We start from the raw sequence: 20,322 nt of genomic DNA, 5'->3' as shown, positions 1-20,322 counted from the left end.
AGTGAGATTTTTCAGACATGGGTGCAACAGAGGTGGAAGGCATGCTAGAAGCTGGCTGCAATATGGACTAGCTTCAACCCTAAGTGATCAGTTACATTTGGTTTCCCAAAATTACTTGACAGCTAACTTTAAAAAAAAAAAAAAAAAAGGCAGCAATATTGCACATCATACTTGAATTACAGATGACCTCGGTTTGAACTTGAGAGGGGAGACACTGGCACTCTGCTTCTTTCTAATACCTTATCTTATGCACTAGTTGTAGGGTTAATTAGGGAGATTGGTATGCAGCACAGCCTTGCCACCCTTATGGTGTCCAAATCAGTTACACTAAGAAACAGCATTATTAAGTGTGCTATGATAGTCTATCACATTGATTTATACACATTAGGAAATACACCAGAGCTTGTCTCCATGTTTACTCAAATTTGTTGCCTTTTTACTTGGCTTAAACTGATACTTTGATTTGTTAATGAACCATTGATTAGTGTGAAGCAATAGTGCAATTTTTAAAAGTAATTGACTAATAAAAATATTTTCCTTTTTAATCCAAGTAGATCTGTGCTGTTTTTGGGGGGGGAAATTAATCTCTTAAAATGTAAATGACTGTCTCGCGTTGTTTCCCATACTGATTGCTGAATTTGGTTTTGTGTGTTCATTTTAACAAACTAGCTGACATTTCTACAAGAGTAATAGATGTAATTTCAGTCAAATTTGTCTCCGTATGTTCTGAAGAGTCTTAGACTTGCAATAGTGAATTCTCTAGAGGTGGATTGAGGCTTCCTCAGACCTCACAAAATGTGATTACAAGCAATTTGGGAAGCAGGCTGGATGTGGGAGAACCCTTTCAAAATGGTGTAAAAGGAAAGGCTTGGGAAGTTATCCTGATCCATGTACAGTTTTCCTTGTCTCTGTGGTTCGTGTGTGTGTACACACACAGTCTCTCTCTCTCCACCCCGTCCCCAACTTGATCTCTCTGTTGTGCCTTACAAATGTTCCCTACGTATAAAGCAATTTGTCCAAGTCAGCCAGGGACTTGTCAGCACACCAGGGAACTGAATTCCGGGTAATGCTTCAGCTTCAAATTATTTTTTCTTATTTCTCAATAGAACTTTCTACTTACTAGTTACCCCTCCCTTTTCCTAGGCCTACAAATTGAAGACCTCCGCTGTCTCCCATGGACGCCTGCTCTAGGGGCTCTCAGATTAATTCTAGCAGCAGAGGCACGTGCAACGGCAGCAACTCAGTGACTCTACAGTTAAAGAATCATACTTCTAAAATTGTAATCATTTGAGAATGTAATATAAATAGTTCCTAATGATGGCAAAGATTGTACACCCTCACAAAAGTTATCTATCCAGTCATTAGTAAGCCCTTCCACTTTTATGTTTAAACAAAATTTCTTCCTTGCTTGAAGTGGCATAGAAATTTTTGAAAATTGTATTTGCAAAATAATTTCAAAAAAATACAGTGTTCAACACTTCACTCACCCTTCTCATGCAATTCAGCTTCCAACTTAGGGTTTCAAATGAGGTGCAATAAATGCAAACTACAGCTGTTGGGAATGCTATGAGAATTAGTGCAACACATCCAAATTCTTCATAGAGCTTAAGATACTAATATACGTTACAACCTAACCTCTTCCTCTATACGCACATGCATAACAGAGATGTCTTTTTGTTCATCTCCAAAAAATTTATAGTTTAATTTAATACCATCCAACCATTGGCATTGTTCTTAAATCTGTTTTGTACCATGAAGAAAGAAAATATTAAAAAATACCATCTCAGCAGGAAAGCTATAGTGTTCTGACAGTTACTTCAGAAACTTGCAGAAGCACAATACGTGTATGCAAAGCTCACCCAGTGAGCACGATTAGTGTGACATGTTTTCCACATGCTGCATCTCGAGAGAGGTAAAACAATTTTTGTATATTGTTGTTAACATTGATTTGCCTCTTTTGACTATAGCTTTGTAGGTTTTTTAGTTGTCATTATCCACTGACTTTTCTAATTAAACTCCAGGTTGCACAAAGTACAACAGTGAAAAGGCTGAGAGACTGTGTATTTTTTGGCCTTCAAATATTTGGCAATATCTGCCTCAGCAATAGTTACCCAGCATACATAGTCACAGTCCCAATTGTGTTTCAGAAAAACTTAAGTGCAGCATTTTTTCCAAAATGTTATCATCAGGGCACTTGAAAGAAATTGTCCTGTCCTTGTTACTGTGAAATGTCCATCAAAGAGACTGACTGCCTTTGCTGGCTGCACCCCCACCAAGGCTGTGCTGTGAAACAGCATGCCCCACTGTGGGACGGCCATGCCGTCCCAGTCCCTCATGCAGCCTGGCTCACCGGGGAGCATGGAGGATGTCCTGGCCTCACCTCCTGCCACTCATGGAGGATCTGTGCATGCCACGCTCTCTACTTTTTGACATATTGAGCATGGATTTCTGTCAAACAGTTACCATCTCCATCATTTTTCCCCTCCGTCACACCCCTGGACCTTCCCACGGTGGATGCTCAGGCCAGGGTTAACTGTGGCCATCCTGTCCTTACAGCCCCTCACCACAGACCCTGGGGTGCACAAGGCGCACCCTGGGTGCGTGGGCCCCTTTCTCCCTGCTGCTGTCCCGAACCTGCCTCAGCCATTTTGCGGCGGGACACAGCGCGGGGCGAGGCACTGCCGTGGAAACACGCGAGGCACCGAGTCCCCAAGATGGCGCCCGGCCGAGGCGAATCTTCCGCCACCCCGCGCGTGGCCGAGGGCGGGCGCGCGCCGCGCGCAGACGCCAATCAGAAGGCGACGTTGGGCCGCGGCCGCCGGCGCACGCGCGCGACTAGCCGTCTGTGCGGGTGCGACGGCGCATGCGCCTGGCGGCGGCTCGCAGCGCCCGGGGCCGGCGGTACCATGATGTGGTTCGGCGGCTCCATCCCGGCCGCCATCGCCGCCGCTAAGCAGCAGAGCTCGGTCTTCGTCGTGTTCGTGTCAGGTACGGCCCGGCCGGGGTGGGAGGGCGGTGCTGGGCGCCGGGTCTTGCCCGCCCCCGCGCTGACACAGCGCCTGCGGCCGCGTAGCCGCCGTGTCCGGAGGCGGTCGTGAGCAGCCGCCGCTCAGGCAGGCCTCTGGGCTGCTGTGTCGTCCCTGAGGCCGGCCGGGACGGCCCCAGGCTCCGGCGGCGCCCGAGCCGACCGCAGTTCCCGGCCTGCCCGCTGCCCTGTGGGGTGCCGCTGCCCGCAGCCTCCCCCCTGCGAGCGGGCCCAGCCTGCCCGCGGCCCTGTCAGCCGGCGCTGCTCGTCCGCTCGCCCGCGGGCGGAGCTTGCCGGAGGCTCCGCAGCGCCTTCGCCAGCTGTTGCTTCCCCGCCTCCCCCTCCCGCCGTGCCGTGATTTCTGCTGTGTCAGTACCAGTCCCTGCTGCCCGGCCCGGCGGTGCGTGGCCTGCTGTAGAGGTGTCCCAGCCCCCTGGCCTTGCCCTTGTTATGGTGTATTGTGGCTTTACGCACGGCTCGAGGCGGTGAAATTAGTTGTTTCAATGTTCCGCTTTTCCCTTCGTTATGTTCTTGCATAAGCCTGCATTCAGTTCTTACTCTTGTAACTTTCTTAGCTGTTTGTGTATAGTGTCCTTTTTCTTTCGAGTTACCTATAGTGTTTGTTCTGTAACTGAATGGCAACTGAAACCTATAGAAACTCACATTGTTTTGTGTACGTTGCCTTTCTGTCTGGAAAAATAAGAATGGGTAAAGGGAAAGGAGGACACTAGGCAGGCTCTTCAGCTTTCTTCTTGTGTTTTTATGTCTGTGTGTATGTTGTTTTTTTTTCCTATTGCCTTAAGTGCTTGTGGCTTGAAGTTTTTCAGATGCCTCATGAAAAAACAACCATGCTAAACATGTGACTAGTGTTGTTCCCTGAAGAATTATTGAACCATGGGATTCACTTAACTTCAAGGAGTTCAAGTTCACTCCCAAAGGGGATGTGAACAGAAAAGTAAAGTGTAGTTAAGTTCCTTTGTTGACACAACTCTCCTTATACTTGGAGAACAGCATTTTCTACTGGGTAGTAAACATACTGTTAGAAATCTAGATCATTTCAGCTCACAACATGCTGTGTTGGTGTTGGAGGAAGGGTTGGGTAGCGTATGCAGGCTTTAAGGCAGCATTTTAAAGCCAACGAATCATGATGGCAGGTGGGTGCTGTGACGTGAAAGCCTTTTACCATTGAATTTTTTAAAATGTATTTTTTTGTAAACATACTTCAGTGTGTTTACCTACAGCGCCTACCTGATAGCTCTCTGCCTTCATAGTCAATAATGAGATGATCGTAGCTATATAAAACTAAATGGAAAGCCAGGTGGTAAACAATAAGAAACTTCCTGACACAGGTGTTTTGCAGCACTTGATATCTTCATCTGTGAAACATAATGTGCTGTAACTTGGTTAAAGGCTGATCTTCCCCTCAGCTACTACTCAGGGTTAAAAGTTTTCTCCTAAATTTCTTGGATGTTTCAAGTGCTCCGTATTGGGTTTGCGTGGCAAGGTTTTGGTACCGGGGGGCTACAGGGGTGGCTTCTGTCAGAAGCTGCTAGAAGCTTCCCCCGTGTCTGACAGAGCCAATGCCAGCCGGCTCCAAGACAGACCCGCCGCTGGCCAAGGCCAAGCCCATCAGCGATGGTGGTAGCACCTCTGGGATAACGTATTTAAGAAGGGGGAAAAGTTGCTGCACAACAGCAGTTGCAGCTGGAGAGAGGAGTGAGAATGTGCGAGAGGAACAACCCTGCAGACACCAGGGTCAGTGAAGAAGGAGGGGGAGGAGGTGCTCCAGGGGCCAGAGCAGAGATTCCCCTGCAGCTGTGGTGCAGACCATGGTGAGGCAGGCTGTCCCCTGCAGCCCATGGAGGTCCACGGTGGAGCAGATACCCACTGCAGCCCATGGAGGACCCCACGCCGGAGCAGGTGGGTGCCCGAAGGAGGCCATGAGCCCCCCGTGGGAGGCCTGTGCTGGAGCAGGCTCCTGGCAGGACCTGTGGCGAGAGGAGCCCACACTGGAGCAGGTTTGCTGGCAGGACCTGTGACCCCACGGGGGCCCCACGCTGGAGCAGTCTGTTCCTGAAGGACTGCACCCCGTGGAAGGGACCCGCGCTGGAGCAGTTTGTGAAGAACTGTAGCCCGTGGGAAGGACTCATGTTGGAGAAGTTCATGGAGGACTGTCTCTCGTGGGAGGGACCCCACACTGGAGCAGGGGAAGAGCATGAGGAGTCCTCCCCGTGAGGAGGAAGGAGCGGCAGAGACAACGTGTGATGAACTGACCACAACCCCCATTCCCCGTCCCCCTGCGTCCCTCGGGGGGAGGAGGTGGAGAAATTGGGAGTGAAGTTGAACCTGGGAAGAAGGGAGGGGTGGGGGAAAGGTGTTTTAAGATTTGTTTTTATTTCTCATGATCCTACTCTGACTTTTGATTGGCAATATCTTAAATTAATTTCCCCAAGTCAAGTCTGTTTTGCCTGTGACAGTAAGTGCTGAGTGAAGTCTCCCTGTCCTTATCTTGACCCATGAGCCTTTCATTATATTTTCTCTCCCCTGTCCAGCTGAGGAGGGGAGTGATAGAGTGGCTTGGTGGGCACCTGGCATCCAGCCAAAGTTAACCCGCCACAAAGATTTTTTTTTTTTAATAGTAATTCAGTACCTATGAGTATTTTGAACTTGATACATCTGTATATTTCATGAAACTAAAATTGTACACAAAACTGGCTGTTTCTTTCAGATGTGAATGTGAACTAGTTGGATGTAGGAATATGTAGATATACCGACTGGAGATAAATATATGATTGCAAGGATGTAACTGAGCTTTGACATTGTAGTACGCTGTAAGGATTTGATTTGTTTTGTTTTGCTTGTTCTTGTGAGCCCTGAAAAAGGGGGAATGTTACTTTGGGCAGGCATATCTCCAAAGTGAAAGAGTTGGAGAGTTCTGCCTGGTTCTGATCTACCCTAGGAACAGTGGGATCAGGGCAGCTGACCTGCGACGGAGCTGGTCGCGGAGCAGTTCTGTTATGCCTGCCAGGAATGGGAATTGGGAAGCCCAAGAACGTACTTTCTCACCGTGTGTGGAAGCAGGTGTGTTTGAAGGATGCAGAGTGCTAAAAGAATGGTCTGTTTTTATGCTGGCAGTGATTGGGTTTGTTGTTTGGGTAGATCCATGTTTAAAACTGCACAGTTGGTGGTGATGGTAGCTTTGAGTCTTCACACTACACGCTTGCCCATAGACACCGGAGACAAGCATTTGAAAGCAGCTTTCTGAGCAGGAAAACATGCTTTCAGAAGTGTTCAGTGTTTCTTTTTTCTTTTGTACACTTCATTCAATAATGTATATGGGGACAAAAAATTAGTAATGGAAAAAAATTAGAGAAACAGAAAATATAAATTAACTGTAATTTTAGGGTGGCCAATGTGGAGGATAGCTATTAGATAGACCCTTGGCAAAAATTAGTGAATTCTGGTAGGTCCAACTCCGTTTGGTTTCTCCTACCATCTGTCTGTCCCTCTCTCCCTCTTCACTGCACTTCTCTGAACAAGCACTGCAAAATGAAGAACTGGATTATTCTTTCTGTTTCTAGAATATTTTCCAGTCAAGCAAGGAATAATGTGGCTATTTATCTTAACAATGAGGTGGTGTTTGTGACTGCAATTGCATGTTGTTCAACCAGTTTTTTTCTTTAATGTTCTTGTTTGCAGCTATCATTCTGACATTTTTTAGTTCCGTTTTTAAAACCTTCACGGCATATTCTGGTGATGCAGTTCTGTAAGTGTATTAAAGATCCTCTTGAATTCATAAGAAGCTGCAATAAAAGGGGTTGCTCCGTACTCTTCAGGGAGCATGAGGTGAAGCATGTCTGCCTTACAAAACTCATTTTAAAATATTAAGGTGAGGTATTAGATTAGAGGCTTCTGCACACACACACAAAGCAAGGAATTGTGTTTGAGGAGCAGAAGAGTTACTCTGTGGCATCAAATAATTTCTAGTAGGTTCTGCTGCTGCACAGGGAAAAAGTGTTCCTGATACTGAAACAGGTCTGGTGAATGTCTCTGGTATCTTGCTGGTAGCTGTTCTGTAGATGGCTTTGTAGCCTGCAGAGTTAGAAAGCTCCTTTCACATTTTGAGTTATTAATATAAAGTTTATTGTTCATTTGATATGAAACCTCCTCAGAGGCAGCCTCTGTTCTGAGGCATTTAAGATTATTCTTTCCAAAAGTTATTGAGGTGTTTAAGATTATTCTTTCTAAAAGTTAGACATGTTCTGATCATGGAAGTGCTAGGCCACTCATAAGAAGTGCTTTTCAGAAGAGAAAAATGAAGGGGGGCGGGGGAGAGGAGAAGAAAAAAACCTTCAAGCTAAAATGTTTGTGTGTCTCTTTAGAGATGTTTGTAGAAACACTCCTTCCTTTGTTCATAACTTTATTTTTAGATTTTTTTTTTTTTTTTACAAAACACTGTTTTGAAATCAACAAGCCATTTGTTAGTGCTTTATATCCAAGCTGTATCAAAGCACTCTTCAAGTTAAATATGTGAAATAATGCAAGGGAGGAGGAGGTGAACTGCTTCATGTCCTGGCTTTCTGTCATTTCCAGAATGGGCAATCCTTACTCTTACTGAGTAGTTACGAAATGTTGGACATAGAGCAGTCAGCTGGGCTTGTCTCTCTTCTTCTTGAACGGAAACCACCTTTCCCTGATGACAGCGTGCTGAGGAATAGGGGAATTCAAGACATTTGACAACCTGTGATGGTTTTGAATAAGTTCCTCATACAGGAACTAAATCGTTGCAGAAAAAGAGTCTGTTCCAATTAGCTGAATCACTTGAGAAATGATGGATACATTTTTCCGATGTGGATATCTAAATTTACCTGACCAAATGTAAGATTCGCAAGTGCGACTGAGAATTGTGTACAGGTGTGTGTTTGCCACTAAGTGAAATAAAGGGATGCTTTTTTTTGAGAAACATAAGAAATCTGAGAGTCTTGGGAATTAGAATTCTGAGGTGGTTGTGATAGCTCAGTGTTTAGCAGTGTTATGAATTATGTCAAGTTCTGTTCAGCGTGACCTCTTGACTCTTCTGATGCTTTTCCTGTGACCTGGAAGTTTTCATTTCAGGATGTAATTACTACTGCAAAACTGTAATAAATGAACCTTAACCCCCAAATGAGAAAGGGTTATCAAAACAAAAAGATGGATGAGAATAAGAATCTATTCTGTGGGTAGTCACAATATTAAACTGTGCTTCATGGCATAGGGCTTTATAAAATGTGAGTTATCAGCACTTTCATTCATGGGTCACATCTCCCAGAGACTGTACTGTGAACAGTCTGACCTGTTTGTGTCTTTCAGCATTCTTTTTCTACAGCAGTTGTTTGTATGGAAAAGTTAGTGTTAGGCAAGTATTTAGATATTTTTAGTAGCCTAATGGGATGAGCACATGTCCTTTTGAAAAAGTGTGTGTGGTGAAGCAGCTGTCTGAGCATTTGGAAATAGGGGAGGAGGCCGAACCACTCTTGACAGAACAGCTGCATCCATTGACCACAGTTGGAAGCACTGCACTTAAAGGAAGAGGAAAGGTTCCTACATAAAATATCCTAAATATTTACTTGCTTATGTAGAATAATAGTAATAGAGATGAATACTTTCTTACTTGTTCCAGTACTTCTAGGGAAGAATCAATACATATGGTTGGAAAACACTTTTCCAAAATCGGTATATTTTTGATACTTGTGTCTCTGAGAAGCATTGTGGCCAGTCATGGCCTTAAGGCAGCAATGCTTCACCAGGGGATTCCACATATAACTCCTGATCTTTAACAAGTAAAAAACACTGTATGAAATGGCAACTAGGATGAAACAAACAAATGGTTTGTTGTTGTCATTGCATAATAGACTACTATACTTCCATACTTGTGACTCAAATTCTTCCTCAAGAGTACAGTCGATTCCAAGCTGCTAGGAAGTAATACAGATTGAAGATAAACAAATGGTTGCAGGCCAGTTTACTTGTTGAAAGATGGTTAATATTAATCGGAATCTATTTATTAACCCACATCCTTACTAAACCAGTGCTTTGCAAGATAAATGTATGATTGATGTGTTTCATCTGATTAAAATCACACTTTTGAATCTGTGGCCCCAGAGCACCTTTTCAGTTTCCCTTACTTAAGTAGCTCCTCTTCTACTGTTATTCTTCCTCTGTGCTCCTCACTCCTTTTCCTCCACTCCTGCTGTTACTGTTCGTGTCAGGAACTGGAATACAAAACTAAGTTACAAATAATCCTGCAAATAAATATTGCTTGGTTTGTGGTTTTGTTTTTTTAACAACATCAGACTGAAACCTTGTCTGCTGAATTACGTATTTACAAGGAGTGGAAAGTATAGTTTTACCCATGAGCAGCTGGTGTACCAATATGCAATTAAATTTATAATGAGGGGTAAGCAGTGGATAGTTTTAGCATGTTAGCAGGTCAAGCTTATTGTCAGGAAGAAACAATGGTTTGCTCTGTGCTGCGGGCTCTGCTTGCGTATTGTGAGAGTATAAGCACCATATCAAAGCATAAGCATACTCCTTGTAACACGAAAATGAGGCCCTTCAGTGGTTGTGCAATTAGATGATGCGATCAAGCCAATCTTCGGACTCGCCATCACCTCCAGTTCCGGTGTCTCTGTTCCATCTGTGTGGTCCAGTCCCTTCTGCTCCCTTGGACCAGCTCACCGTGCAATTGAATGACCCTGAAAGCTACATGCTTGCTGGCTTGGAACGATTTTTGGTACGTTAGGTTTTTGACATGTTAGCAAGGCGAATCAGCTGGAGTGAGTTGTCTCCAGATTATTAAAAAAAAAAAATCATAAACTGTTTTGAAAATAATCATGAGAGTGTCTTTCAAAGGTGATTTCAAGCAATTGAAGCAAAGCTAAAATCAGACCAGAAGCAGTAATTTGTGGTCGGTTTAGCTTCACGTGTGTGCTGTATCTTGCAGGTGAGGATGAACAATCTACTGAGATGGCTGCAAGGTGGGAAGATAAGAAGGTGACTGAAGCTGCCTCAGATGGTTTTGTTGCTATTAAAATTGACACCAAAAGGTTTGATCCTATTCTAATTCTGTCTCTTATACAATCTTTCATTGATGATGATGAGAGTAAGAGGCTTTTGGAGTCCTCGCCTGATTTGGAGGTAGTCTAAATACAAGGTTCCAGAGTATAAGTGAATTCAGTACTCCTGAAGCCACTAGAGCCTGAGAAAATTCAAAATTTCCAAATTTACTGTTGTGTTCTGCAGAATATTCATTGCGTATTTCGGACTGTATTTCAGTACTAGTAAAAGAATGCTTGAGGTTGTCCTTTTTCAAAAGGAAGAGACACAAAAGTTAGGTAAAAAGCTGGAATCAAAATGCAAGTACTCTTGAGGCAGTTCGTGATTTGCCAAGTTATACAATGAATTTTAAAACTTTAATGAATTCAGAAAGATAAAAATCTGTAAAGCCCCGGAGAAAATGTGTTTGTGTCTATTGTAACACATAGAATAGAGAAGCATTGAAGTTCCTGGGTAAATTACTCAGTTATTTTTGTTATGTTTAAGTGTTCCAGTCCATGTGCAGAAAGTGCATTGACATTTCCCAAAATGGTATTACTTTGAAGTGCTCTATAGACATTTTATTAGACTTACTGTATTATCTGCAGTCAATAGACTAGATCTCTTTTTCCTGAATTGCTTCTTAGCACTGTTTCCCTAAATCTTACGTAGTCAACTGTGATAACCAGGGATTGTCAGCATGTCAACACTTATGCAAAACGTTAATGAGAAGATGCAGTGCAAATTTCCTTTTAGTGTTCTCTCAAGTATTTAAATAGTTTTGTGTGTGGTATTAGGACAGTTATTTTTATGATGAAAGACTTAATCTGAAGTTGTTGCAAAGTGATTGCTCCTCCTAAATGAATCTTTTCTTTTAAACAGTGAAGCATGCCTGCAGTTTTCTCAAATTTGTATCCTTTGAGATCAGTTTAGATGCTACATGATGATTACAGACAAGTTCATACTGTTCTTAAGACAAACATTTACAAGCAACGTTTTTAAAAATACTTCTTATGGCACAAAAATATGCAATAAACTGTGTAGTTAAAAGATACCATCTATGTATTCAACTTACTGACAGTTCTTAGAGAAAGTGAACAAGTTGGTTTCTTTAAATGTTAATACTGTGTAATTCTCCAAAGAGAAAATTATCCAAAGCTTTATGTAAACAAAATAACCCACTGGTATTACTAATCAGCATTAGAAAACAAACAAGCAATGCTTTAAATTATTAGCTGGAGTTCAGAGTTACAGAGGAGGAAGAACAAGTAGTGGACGGGGTTCTTCATACACAGGTATGAAGTTAGATAAACGTCTGCCTACCTTAAGTAGGTCGCTGTATATAGCTCAGGAATTCTGTGTGATGCTGAGAAAGGGAATTCAGTACCTTAACCTGGATTTTCTTAATGCTGTAAAGAATTCATTATTGTCTACATAAGATGTTGTCCCACACTAAAACAAAATCTTTCAAGTCAAAGCGTAATTGGCTGTCGGATATGTGTGTATTGGAGAAAAATATTTTGGCTTAAACCATTTCAAAGAAAAGAAGAAATACTAATCAGTTGTATGTAATGTTTTCCAGTATTTTTCGTTAGCGTCTTTTTTTCTTCCTCCCTTGGCACTGACTACTGGGAACCAGGTGGAGATAGAGTATTGTGCTAGAAGGTTCTGTAGGAAGGACTTCTCCTTTTCCTTTTAGAGTTACTTTATAAACTTTTGTCGCTTGTTGCCCTTAACTGTTGCTATGCAGATCCTGTAGTGTGTGTTCCATCGAGTTTTTTTATAGGAGACAATGGAATCCCTTTGGAAGTAATTGCTGGCAGCGTTTCTGTTGAAGAGCTTGTTACCAGAATCCATAAAGTTAAACAGGTAACCCTTGCTAAGAGACTGGGTCTTTTGGATTGAGTTGGGTGTGCTCACATGCTCAAGACAGATGTCCCAGGCCCTTAGCATGTGCCTTGGGGAAGCATGAATTACTGGTTCTATATCCTTCCAACAACAAAATCTGCAAACTTAAATTCGGTATGCAAATTGAACAGGTTGGAAAGCACTGTGCAGAAGTGCTACGTTATTTTTTTGTTTCACAGATTTTTGGATCATCTGTGCAACACCTACAGTGTTGAAGAAATATGTCAAGAACTCTAAACTGGAATGACATACTGATTACTCTTTCAGTTCATTCGTGATTTTGTACTATTGTTTTGTAATGTGGATTTGTAAAATTATGCTATGGAACATAATATAAATGTAGATAGCTTTATCACTTTGATTTCAAGTGTAAGACTACAATTAGCAAAAAATATGAAATGTGTGATTGCATCATACTCAACAATATGTGATAATTTTAGTTTTATATTTTAAATAGAACTGATTCTCCAAAAACAGTTTAGTCTTGACCTTTGAACCTGTGGAAAATATTCAAAGTTTCATAGTCTTGGGGTTTTTCCCCAATTTTTTAGATGCACACAGTAAAAGGGCAGCCTTTGGAAGATGGAAGTCAGTCATCTGCTCCCTGTCCCTCCTCTCAGTCTGATGGTGCTCCAGAAAATATGCAATCCAGAGCAGTAGAGTTTTGTGACTCTCCTGAGTCTGTTATGACTGAGACAGTAAGACCTTCTGCTGGTAATGGTTAGTATTTTTACACAAATGCTACATAATTTGCTTTTGAAAGAGTTTTCCTTTTCTTAAGTTGTTAATATGATGGTATATAAAAGGCAATATATTGAGTGGACTTGTTGAGGAAAAACTTGGGTATCCCAGAATGCTTCTTGCAAGTCTAGACAGAAGAATAGCTTGTCATTCCTGCTCAGTTTTAATGAGTGAGAAATCTATGGTTTATAATACAATAAAAATTGTGTATGCTTTCTTGAAAAAGGATTCAATTTAAAAAGTTTATTTGGGCTAGTAACCTGAAACCAAACTGGGGGGGGGGGGGGGGGGGAGTCTAAATAGCAGAACCTCGTATCTCCCTGAGATATCCTAGTTGCTAACAATGAGCATAATAGTTTTTTTATGGTAAGAAATATACCTTTTATTTTTCTCTTATGCATTACTTTCTTGTAAATCACTTGAAGATGGAGCAAATTCAGGTCAAGTAAGCCAGGAAGCAGCTAATTCTTCAGATGAGCAAGTGAGCAATGCTCAGCCTGTGAATGATCTTACACTCAAAGTAGAAAGGTAAGTCTTCTTTTACAGACTTCCCTAATGTGTTGTGTTTGTTTCTCAGGAGGCGGTTTTGTTTTTTGTTGTTTTTTTTTAAGAAGCAGGCTTAATTACAGGATTTTTGGTGCTTATTCTGTTATCATTTGGCAAACACGTGGTCTTATTTTTGTTTAGAAGTCTGTGACAATACTAGGATTGATACAAAAACAGCTTTTAAATTAATCTAATTTCTCATGTACTCTGAAAGAAAAGGGTGATCTGGAAAACTAAAGATGTTCTCCTTACTGTGATATAACTTGGATACAGACATTTGCTGCAAAAATTTTGAAGGAGTTAAAACATTGAACTGAAAGCACTTGAAACTGGGGTAATAAAGTGCTACCCTAGATTTTGTACAGAGATGCCATCTTATTTCTTTTTGTTCTTGTCTATTTGATAACGGTTTGTAGTCTAGGCATATTGAAAAAGCCAGAGGAATCCTATTCTGAGACTCTTCTTTTGTTTTGATCAGTGAACAGTAATGAGGTCTGATGAGCAATGCTAGTTCTACTATTTTAAAGTATGGTGACCAGAAACATCTGGTTCAATATGTGGTTCATTCATTAAATTGATTGTTTTTAAATACAAGATTTTGTGTATAAACTTTTTTAGCATCTGTAAGACTGATACTATTTGTAATACCCTACCTAAAACCAGTAACACATAAGTAGTAAATAGGATTATTTATACTGCTAAAATATATTTTAAAACATTTTCCATGTTTAATTTCAGTTTTCTTCCAAAGTTGTTGGACAATAAGTGTAATTTTTACACTGGTAAGAAAATGCAGTCAATATTTCAATGTAAATACCAAAGTTCCTTTCTAAAATGTGCATTTATCTTAAATTATGCTGTATTTGCATATGTCTACAGCATTTCTTTCAGGGGAAAAAAGAGGCAAAGCTCTGTGGTAATTACTATTTTCTTTTTAAAAGAGCAAAACAGCTACCATATAAACAAAATTTTTCTGATTATCTGACTTCTCATGTTGTTTGGTTATGCCTGCCCTTTCCCCAGATTTAAAATACGTTGTAAATTACTAGTTTTTTTTAAGTCAACCCTTATTGTAAGGCACCTTTCTGGACAGATGAGACAGATGCATATGCATCTGTGTCAGTGCTATATATTATTTGCTTTCCATTTTAGGAAGTGATGGGCAGAAGAAACCAGGTGGCTTAAATAGCTAAGAAGAGATTGAGGTTTAGTGTTTCTGTTACCACAGATCATAAATAGTATTTTCTTATTGTATGTCTTAAGTATTCTTACTGTTGAACCAACTTGTAAGATTCTTCATTGACTGAGTGGGAAAGGACAGAAGGAATATGTTAGAACTCCATTAAAAGTTGGAAACTAGGTGATGAATCACCACCTCGTCTTTTTATGGATGGCACACCCGCATGTGAATGAATCGTGACTGTTACACTAGGTATTAGCACTGTGTTACAGTTCCTGTTCATTTTCATGTGTTCTGTTCTTCTGTAAGTGTTTGCAAATGCTTAATTAAAATGTTAGGGTGTTAATAACAGATACTGCAATTTTAAGACTTTTCACTTTATTCTTAAATGTAGAATAACAAAAAAGCTTGAAGAAAGACGAGAAGAGAAAAGGAAAGAAGAAGAACAGGTAACAAAAAAATGTAAAACCGCTTGCAACTGGTTTTTTTTGTACCCTTATTTGAATAAATGCTTAATTCCTTTTTAAACAAATGTACTTCAGTCTTGTCTTACTCTTGTCCGAGGCAATTTTGTGGTCGAATTTTTATGTCTGTTGTTTATTCAGAAAGAAATTAAGAAAGAAATTGAGCGGAGAAAAACTGGCAAAGAAATGTTGGAGTACAAAAGACGACAGGAAGAAGAATTGACAAAACGTATGTTAGAGGAAAGGAACAGAGAAAAGGCAGAAGAGAAGGCTGCTAGAGAGCGTATAAGACAACAGATTGCAATGGTAAATTTTTCATTTTAGAAGATGGCCTGCTGCTGTTCTCTCCCACAAGGGCCACTGGTGTACTGAAAGGATAAACTTTCTCATTCGGTGAAACTTTGAAAGATTGTCTGTTTTTCTGTTTGGAATCCTGTGGCCTTGTATCGTAACAACTTGTGTTTATGGTTTATGTAGCATTTCCTGTCTATAAAATGAAGCTCCTGCTTTCATATTCGTGATTAGCTTTTCTATCTGAATGAACATACCAACTTTTGTGTCATTGCTTGAGTCCAGTGGAGAACGATCATTTAAACATAAAAATAATTGCAATTTAAGCATAGTTCTGTAACAGAAGCAAGGGGATATTTAATTGTAGGACATGCAGAAAAACACTGATCTCGAAATGGTGGCGAGGATTATTTTCTAAGTTTGTATATATGTGTGTACATATATGGATATAAACAATTTGTAACAATTAAAATCCCTCCTTGTTATTAGCTTTTGGCCTAGAACACTTAGAACTGTAGTCATGTAACTTGTCATAAGATTTTTCCCTTTATCTTCACTGGAGTGTTAAACTTGCATGGGAAGATCATCTATTAACAACTAATTGCATGAAGTGACTCATTGCAAACCATGTCATCTTGGCTAATGACACGAGGCTGTGCAGTTCGGCAGTGAATAATTCTTCGCAGCACTGCTGTCTTTTCTCCTAGTTGGGTACTGAGTACAGATAGTAGCTCTCTGTTTTAATTAATATTAAGCTACAATTTATGGTAAAAAGTAAGGTTTCTGTTTGGTCCTTTCACAGGATCGTGCTGAGAGAGCAGCTCGCTTTGCAAAGTCGAAGGAAGAAGCAGAAGCTGCAAAAGCTGCAGCTCTTCAGGCCAAACAGGCTGAAATAGAGGCCAGAAAAGAGGCATCTCAAAAAGAGCGAAGGTGGGTTCCTGTAGAGAAAGAAGTGTATATTTTTGGGGAGAGAGGTAAAGAAACTTCACATAAACTTTTAAGAGATTTAATATACATCCTAATCTATTCATTGGTGCCATGTTGAACTGTTTAAATAGTGACATAAAAAGTTGGCTTTCTTTTATATTATTTATTCATAGCTATCTACATAGCTATGTTCTCTGATAACTTTCATCCTTTTGACATTCCTGATTATGAAACACTAACCCCCTTTCCTTGTGTGTTATTTTAGTTAGATAAGAGCTTTTTCTGTCTGATCTTTGATTTAAATACCATGTATAATGGGGCTAGGTGGGGAACTAGATAAAGTGAGCATGTGATAGATAATGACTAGACAGGATGACTAGATAACGTTAGTACTGCGCTGGGGAGCACGGTGCCAACACAACTGTTTGCTGTGTGCGCAGTTGGCTTGGATTCAGCAAGACTTGATTGGGCTCATCAGCTGTCTGGGTCAGAGCTGTCTCCCGCTTTGCCCACACTACTGTTCGAAGAAGTGTTCTAACCTGTAGAGACCTTGCGTGGAGTTATGGACTCAGTTATGAGTCTAGTACTGCCCCTGAACAGAGGGCAAGCACGGGACTAACAGCCTGTGTTGGTGTTAACTCAAACAGTAATGCTGGGCCATAGCTAGTTGAATACAGAATTACTTGCCAAGCCAGCTTAAATGTCTATGCCCTCATAGTACAACTTATTGAAAAATGAACAAAAGTAGTACAGGCTACATGAAAGAAATATGGTTTGTATTTCATTCATTTGTTAATTATTTGCTTGATTAATGTAAATACCTTGTTTGAGTGGTGATGGGTCTTGGACTCTGATAAAAAACCAGAGGAGATGCATTGTGATATATAAGCAGGTGGTTATCAGGTGTGGATCCAAACGTACAACCATCTGCACTGCCATAAGTAGGAGGACTGTCCCTCTCTTCCACATTTCAATACTACCAAGCTGAAGGCCCAGGAGCGTTTGTCTGTAACTGTTTGTATACTGACTGACCCTGATACATGTCCTGCAGTGCGATAGCCAGGATTCAGTTCCGCCTCCCAGATGGATCTTCCTTTACTAACCAGTTCCCATCTGAAGCACGGCTGGAAGAAGCAAGGCAGTTTGCTGCACAGGTAAATTGGTGTTTTGTTTTCTCAGCTACATGCTGATTACAACTTGGTGTAGCATCAACCAGTAGTTGATCATGGTGGAATTGTCATCAACTGCTTTCCCTTTTGTTTATTTGAAGGGGGTTTTGGTAGCAGCCTTTTCCAGCACCACCAACTGCCTTTGTGTTACTGCAGCATTTCATTAGTAAGAGGTAGTAAGATATGAAAAATCCTTCATTGGTCTATATGAAGATGATTGATAGTCTGATACAGAACTCTTGGGTCAATATGGCAAGGTATACTCAACTGGCAAGTCTGCAGTTGTTTGAAAGTGAACAGTTATAAATAAAATGTTTTCTTTATATTTTCACAGATGGTTGGTAATGCTTACGGCAACTTTTCACTAGCGACAATGTTTCCCAGAAGGGAGTTTACCAAAGAAGATTATGGAAAGAAATTACTGGAGCTAGAGTTAGCACCCAGTGCTTCAGTAGTGTTGCTGCCGGTAGGTGCTGGGTTTTGGTTGGTTTGCTTGTCATTTCCTTGCAAACAGCAATACTCCAGCTGTATAGCTGCTTTTAGTTGGCCATGATAATATTTGACTTGAATTCTGGTCTTTTCTGTGTCTAAGACAGATTGCGAAATTCCTTTAATTTTTGCCAGGACTGATTTGGGGAAGGATTTTTTTTTCTGGAGCAGATAAATGGTGGTATAGATATTTGTCTAATATGTAACCAAAGGAGTTCTCTTGTGTCTACAGAGCTGCTTCTAAATTATGTCTGAAATACTCTGTCTACGAGAGCACGACTTTAGTATCTGACAGGTTTGCTTTATGTGTTCATGACCAGGCGGGAAGACCTGCTACTTCTGTTGTTCAGGCTTCAGGCGGTGATCTGTGGAAGTTCTTGGGCACAATCCTTTATCCCCTCTTAGCAGTTTGGAGGTTCATTAGCAACTTCCTGTTTACCAGTCCACCCCCCTCACAGTCTACTGTGAGATCAGCTCATCAGCAAGACCATTCAAATCCTTCAACATCTAGCAGCATCGAGCAAAGCAGGTAATCAAAACTGTTCGAGGCAGCTATTTCTCAAGCTGCTTGCTGGCATTGTCTTCATCGTGTAGTGGGGAACTGAACTGTATCTGTCTCTTAACTGCTCCCCTCTCCTTGTAGTTTCTGGCCACCACCCTTCCATCTGGTTAAAAGGGATAACCTGGCGGCTGGTGAACTGCATGGCAGCTCTGACTAGGATTTACTGGTTTTTACATGTGTGATAAAGCAAGATCCTTATTGTTTGCTTCAATTTCCAGTTACAGAGTAGAAAAAGCATTGTCTTGCAGTCATTCATAAATAGGGAATTCAGCTGTAACTACAAATGGCTTCACTTGAGCTGATACTGTTCGGAAGATAAACATTTTGAAAATTAGATGTCACATTGTTATGGTATGGTTGTACCAGAAACTCAAGCAACTGAAGTCTGATTTTGACAGGTAGGGTTTTGTGTTGCCTAGAGAATGAGAGATCCCTGTACCAGGAGAGCTGTGAGGCCATTTCACCTGAAGCAGCCACATATTGCTTCAGTGACAGGTGCTTTCCAGGGGAAACGAGATTCTGTCAGTTTGACTGTGAAATGACAAACTTTCAGCTGGGTATTGCTTCCCAGGGAAACAAAGGGCTGAAGAAAACTGTTATTGGGGATAAGAGAAGGAAGGGTGCATGATTTACACAAGGAGTGAATGCAGTAAATGCAATTATTACCAGGGGAAACTGTCAAACCTCACTGTCATTTGTACCCTAGGCAAACAGTCAGGAAACGAGTAGTGGAAAAACGGGGGGAAGACTTCAAAAAAGAAGGCAAAATATATAGACTGAGGACTCAAGACGATGGAGAAGATGAAAACAATACTTGGAATGGAAACTCTACACAACAAATGTAGTTTTGAGTAACTGCAGTAATCACTGTCTGGCTTTTTTTTTTTTTCCTTCTTCTTATTTGATCTAAGTCAACTAAAGCTTCTGGACAAGTGGGGCTTATTTTATACTGACTGAATTACTTAATTCTTATTCCTGTAGTGGAGTATGGAATAAAGTCACCTAAGTCAGAACAATCGAGTGGGTGTAGCTGAGGCCTAGAAGCAGAGAGTTAAAAAGACTGAAAAACTCCATCAGCTTTCATAATCATTACCCTACTGCCATAGAAAGGCACTTTTTAATCTATAAATATTCTGCTACATAAATTTAAAGGGCCAGATATTAATATAAAGGTTATGGTAGGCAATGACTGATTAAAATGAGGGTTTCAGAAGCACTACAAGTAGCAAATCAGGTAATTAATTTATGTTTAACTTTTTTCTTGCTTCTGCAACTGCAAGCAAAACCTTTGTAGTTTTTAATTCCCCAAGCACTCAATAAACTATTTTCCAGAAAACATAACTGTCTTCTCTTGTGAAGTTCCTCTGAAGTACTGGTGTCACAAGGAAGCAAGCAGTTAGGATCATACACTGAAATTTAAAATATAGCAGACAAACTTTTTGTTCCAGTTTAAATAACCTTATGCAAGAGTTGTTCATATTAAAATATGGTAAAACACATCTGAAATAGCGTTTTGGATTCAGGAAGAAAAAAGATGGGTCTGCATCACATAAAATGGAAGTGTTGGTAGCAGGGGGCTACAATGCAAGAGCCTGGAAGCTTTGATTTTGGAGGAGGGGTCATGTCCTTCCTGTGTGGAAGGACACCAACCTTCCTTCCCCCACCCCAAATACTGCATGTCTCATTGTTAGACACCTAAATATTACAGGTGACCTGTGCTGCTTTGGATTCCTGCTTGAAGGAGATTTAATTAAGTATCACATTCTGTTCAAGTGTGAAGGCATAGTACTAGGGGCCACTTCCATTATTTTTAATAATTTATGATACATAATTAAAAAAATACTGTATATGAAGTAAAGGAAAGGGGGAAAGAAACCAATACAGTAGGTGCAATAGAACAATATGTTCTCCTAGCCCAGTTTTCACCAGTATAGACAGTAACTTGT

At 40.9% G+C, this 20,322-nt stretch overlaps 1 protein-coding gene and 1 long non-coding RNA gene across 2 annotated transcripts; both read left to right on the top strand.

The window, feature by feature from the left end:
• Positions 1-2,856: 2,856 nt before the first annotated feature.
• On the top strand, positions 2,857-19,717 carry UBXN4 (UBX domain protein 4). The gene is made up of 13 exons (XM_072874395.1): positions 2,857-2,988; positions 10,008-10,110; positions 10,982-11,010; positions 11,850-11,968; positions 12,559-12,727; positions 13,174-13,276; positions 14,869-14,923; positions 15,080-15,244; positions 16,032-16,159; positions 17,208-17,310; positions 17,660-17,791; positions 18,135-18,343; positions 19,083-19,717. The coding sequence occupies exons 1-13, from the start codon at positions 2,907-2,909 to the stop codon at positions 19,219-19,221; spliced, it is 1,536 nt and encodes a 511-aa protein (XP_072730496.1). The 5' UTR covers positions 2,857-2,906; the 3' UTR covers positions 19,222-19,717.
• Positions 2,996-9,977, top strand: LOC140657422 (uncharacterized). The gene is made up of 3 exons (XR_012044314.1): positions 2,996-6,106; positions 6,725-6,791; positions 7,619-9,977. It is a non-coding gene; the product is annotated as an uncharacterized lncRNA (long non-coding RNA).
• Positions 19,718-20,322: the final 605 nt, after the last annotated feature.

The sequence above is a fragment of the Ciconia boyciana genome, chromosome 10, assembly GCF_034638445.1.
Source record: "Ciconia boyciana chromosome 10, ASM3463844v1, whole genome shotgun sequence".
Taxonomy (NCBI): domain Eukaryota; kingdom Metazoa; phylum Chordata; class Aves; order Ciconiiformes; family Ciconiidae; genus Ciconia; species Ciconia boyciana.
The sequence above is the reverse complement of the archived record's forward strand: the minus strand, read 5'-3'. Positions and strand labels throughout refer to the sequence as shown.

What these genes read in the sequence shown, in the direction of transcription:
- UBXN4 (XM_072874395.1), top strand. Translation starts at nt 2,907, where the DNA reads ATGATGTGGTTCGGCGGCTCCATCCCGGCCGCCATCGCCGCCGCTAAG. An exon ending in ATTAAAATTGACACCAAAAG is followed by an intron (nt 10,111 to 10,981) that starts GTTTGATCCTAT and finishes TCTTTTAAACAG; the next exon opens with TGAAGCATGCCTGCAGTTTT. An exon ending in CCTGCAGTTTTCTCAAATTT is followed by an intron (nt 11,011 to 11,849) that starts GTATCCTTTGAG and finishes GTTGCTATGCAG; the next exon opens with ATCCTGTAGTGTGTGTTCCA.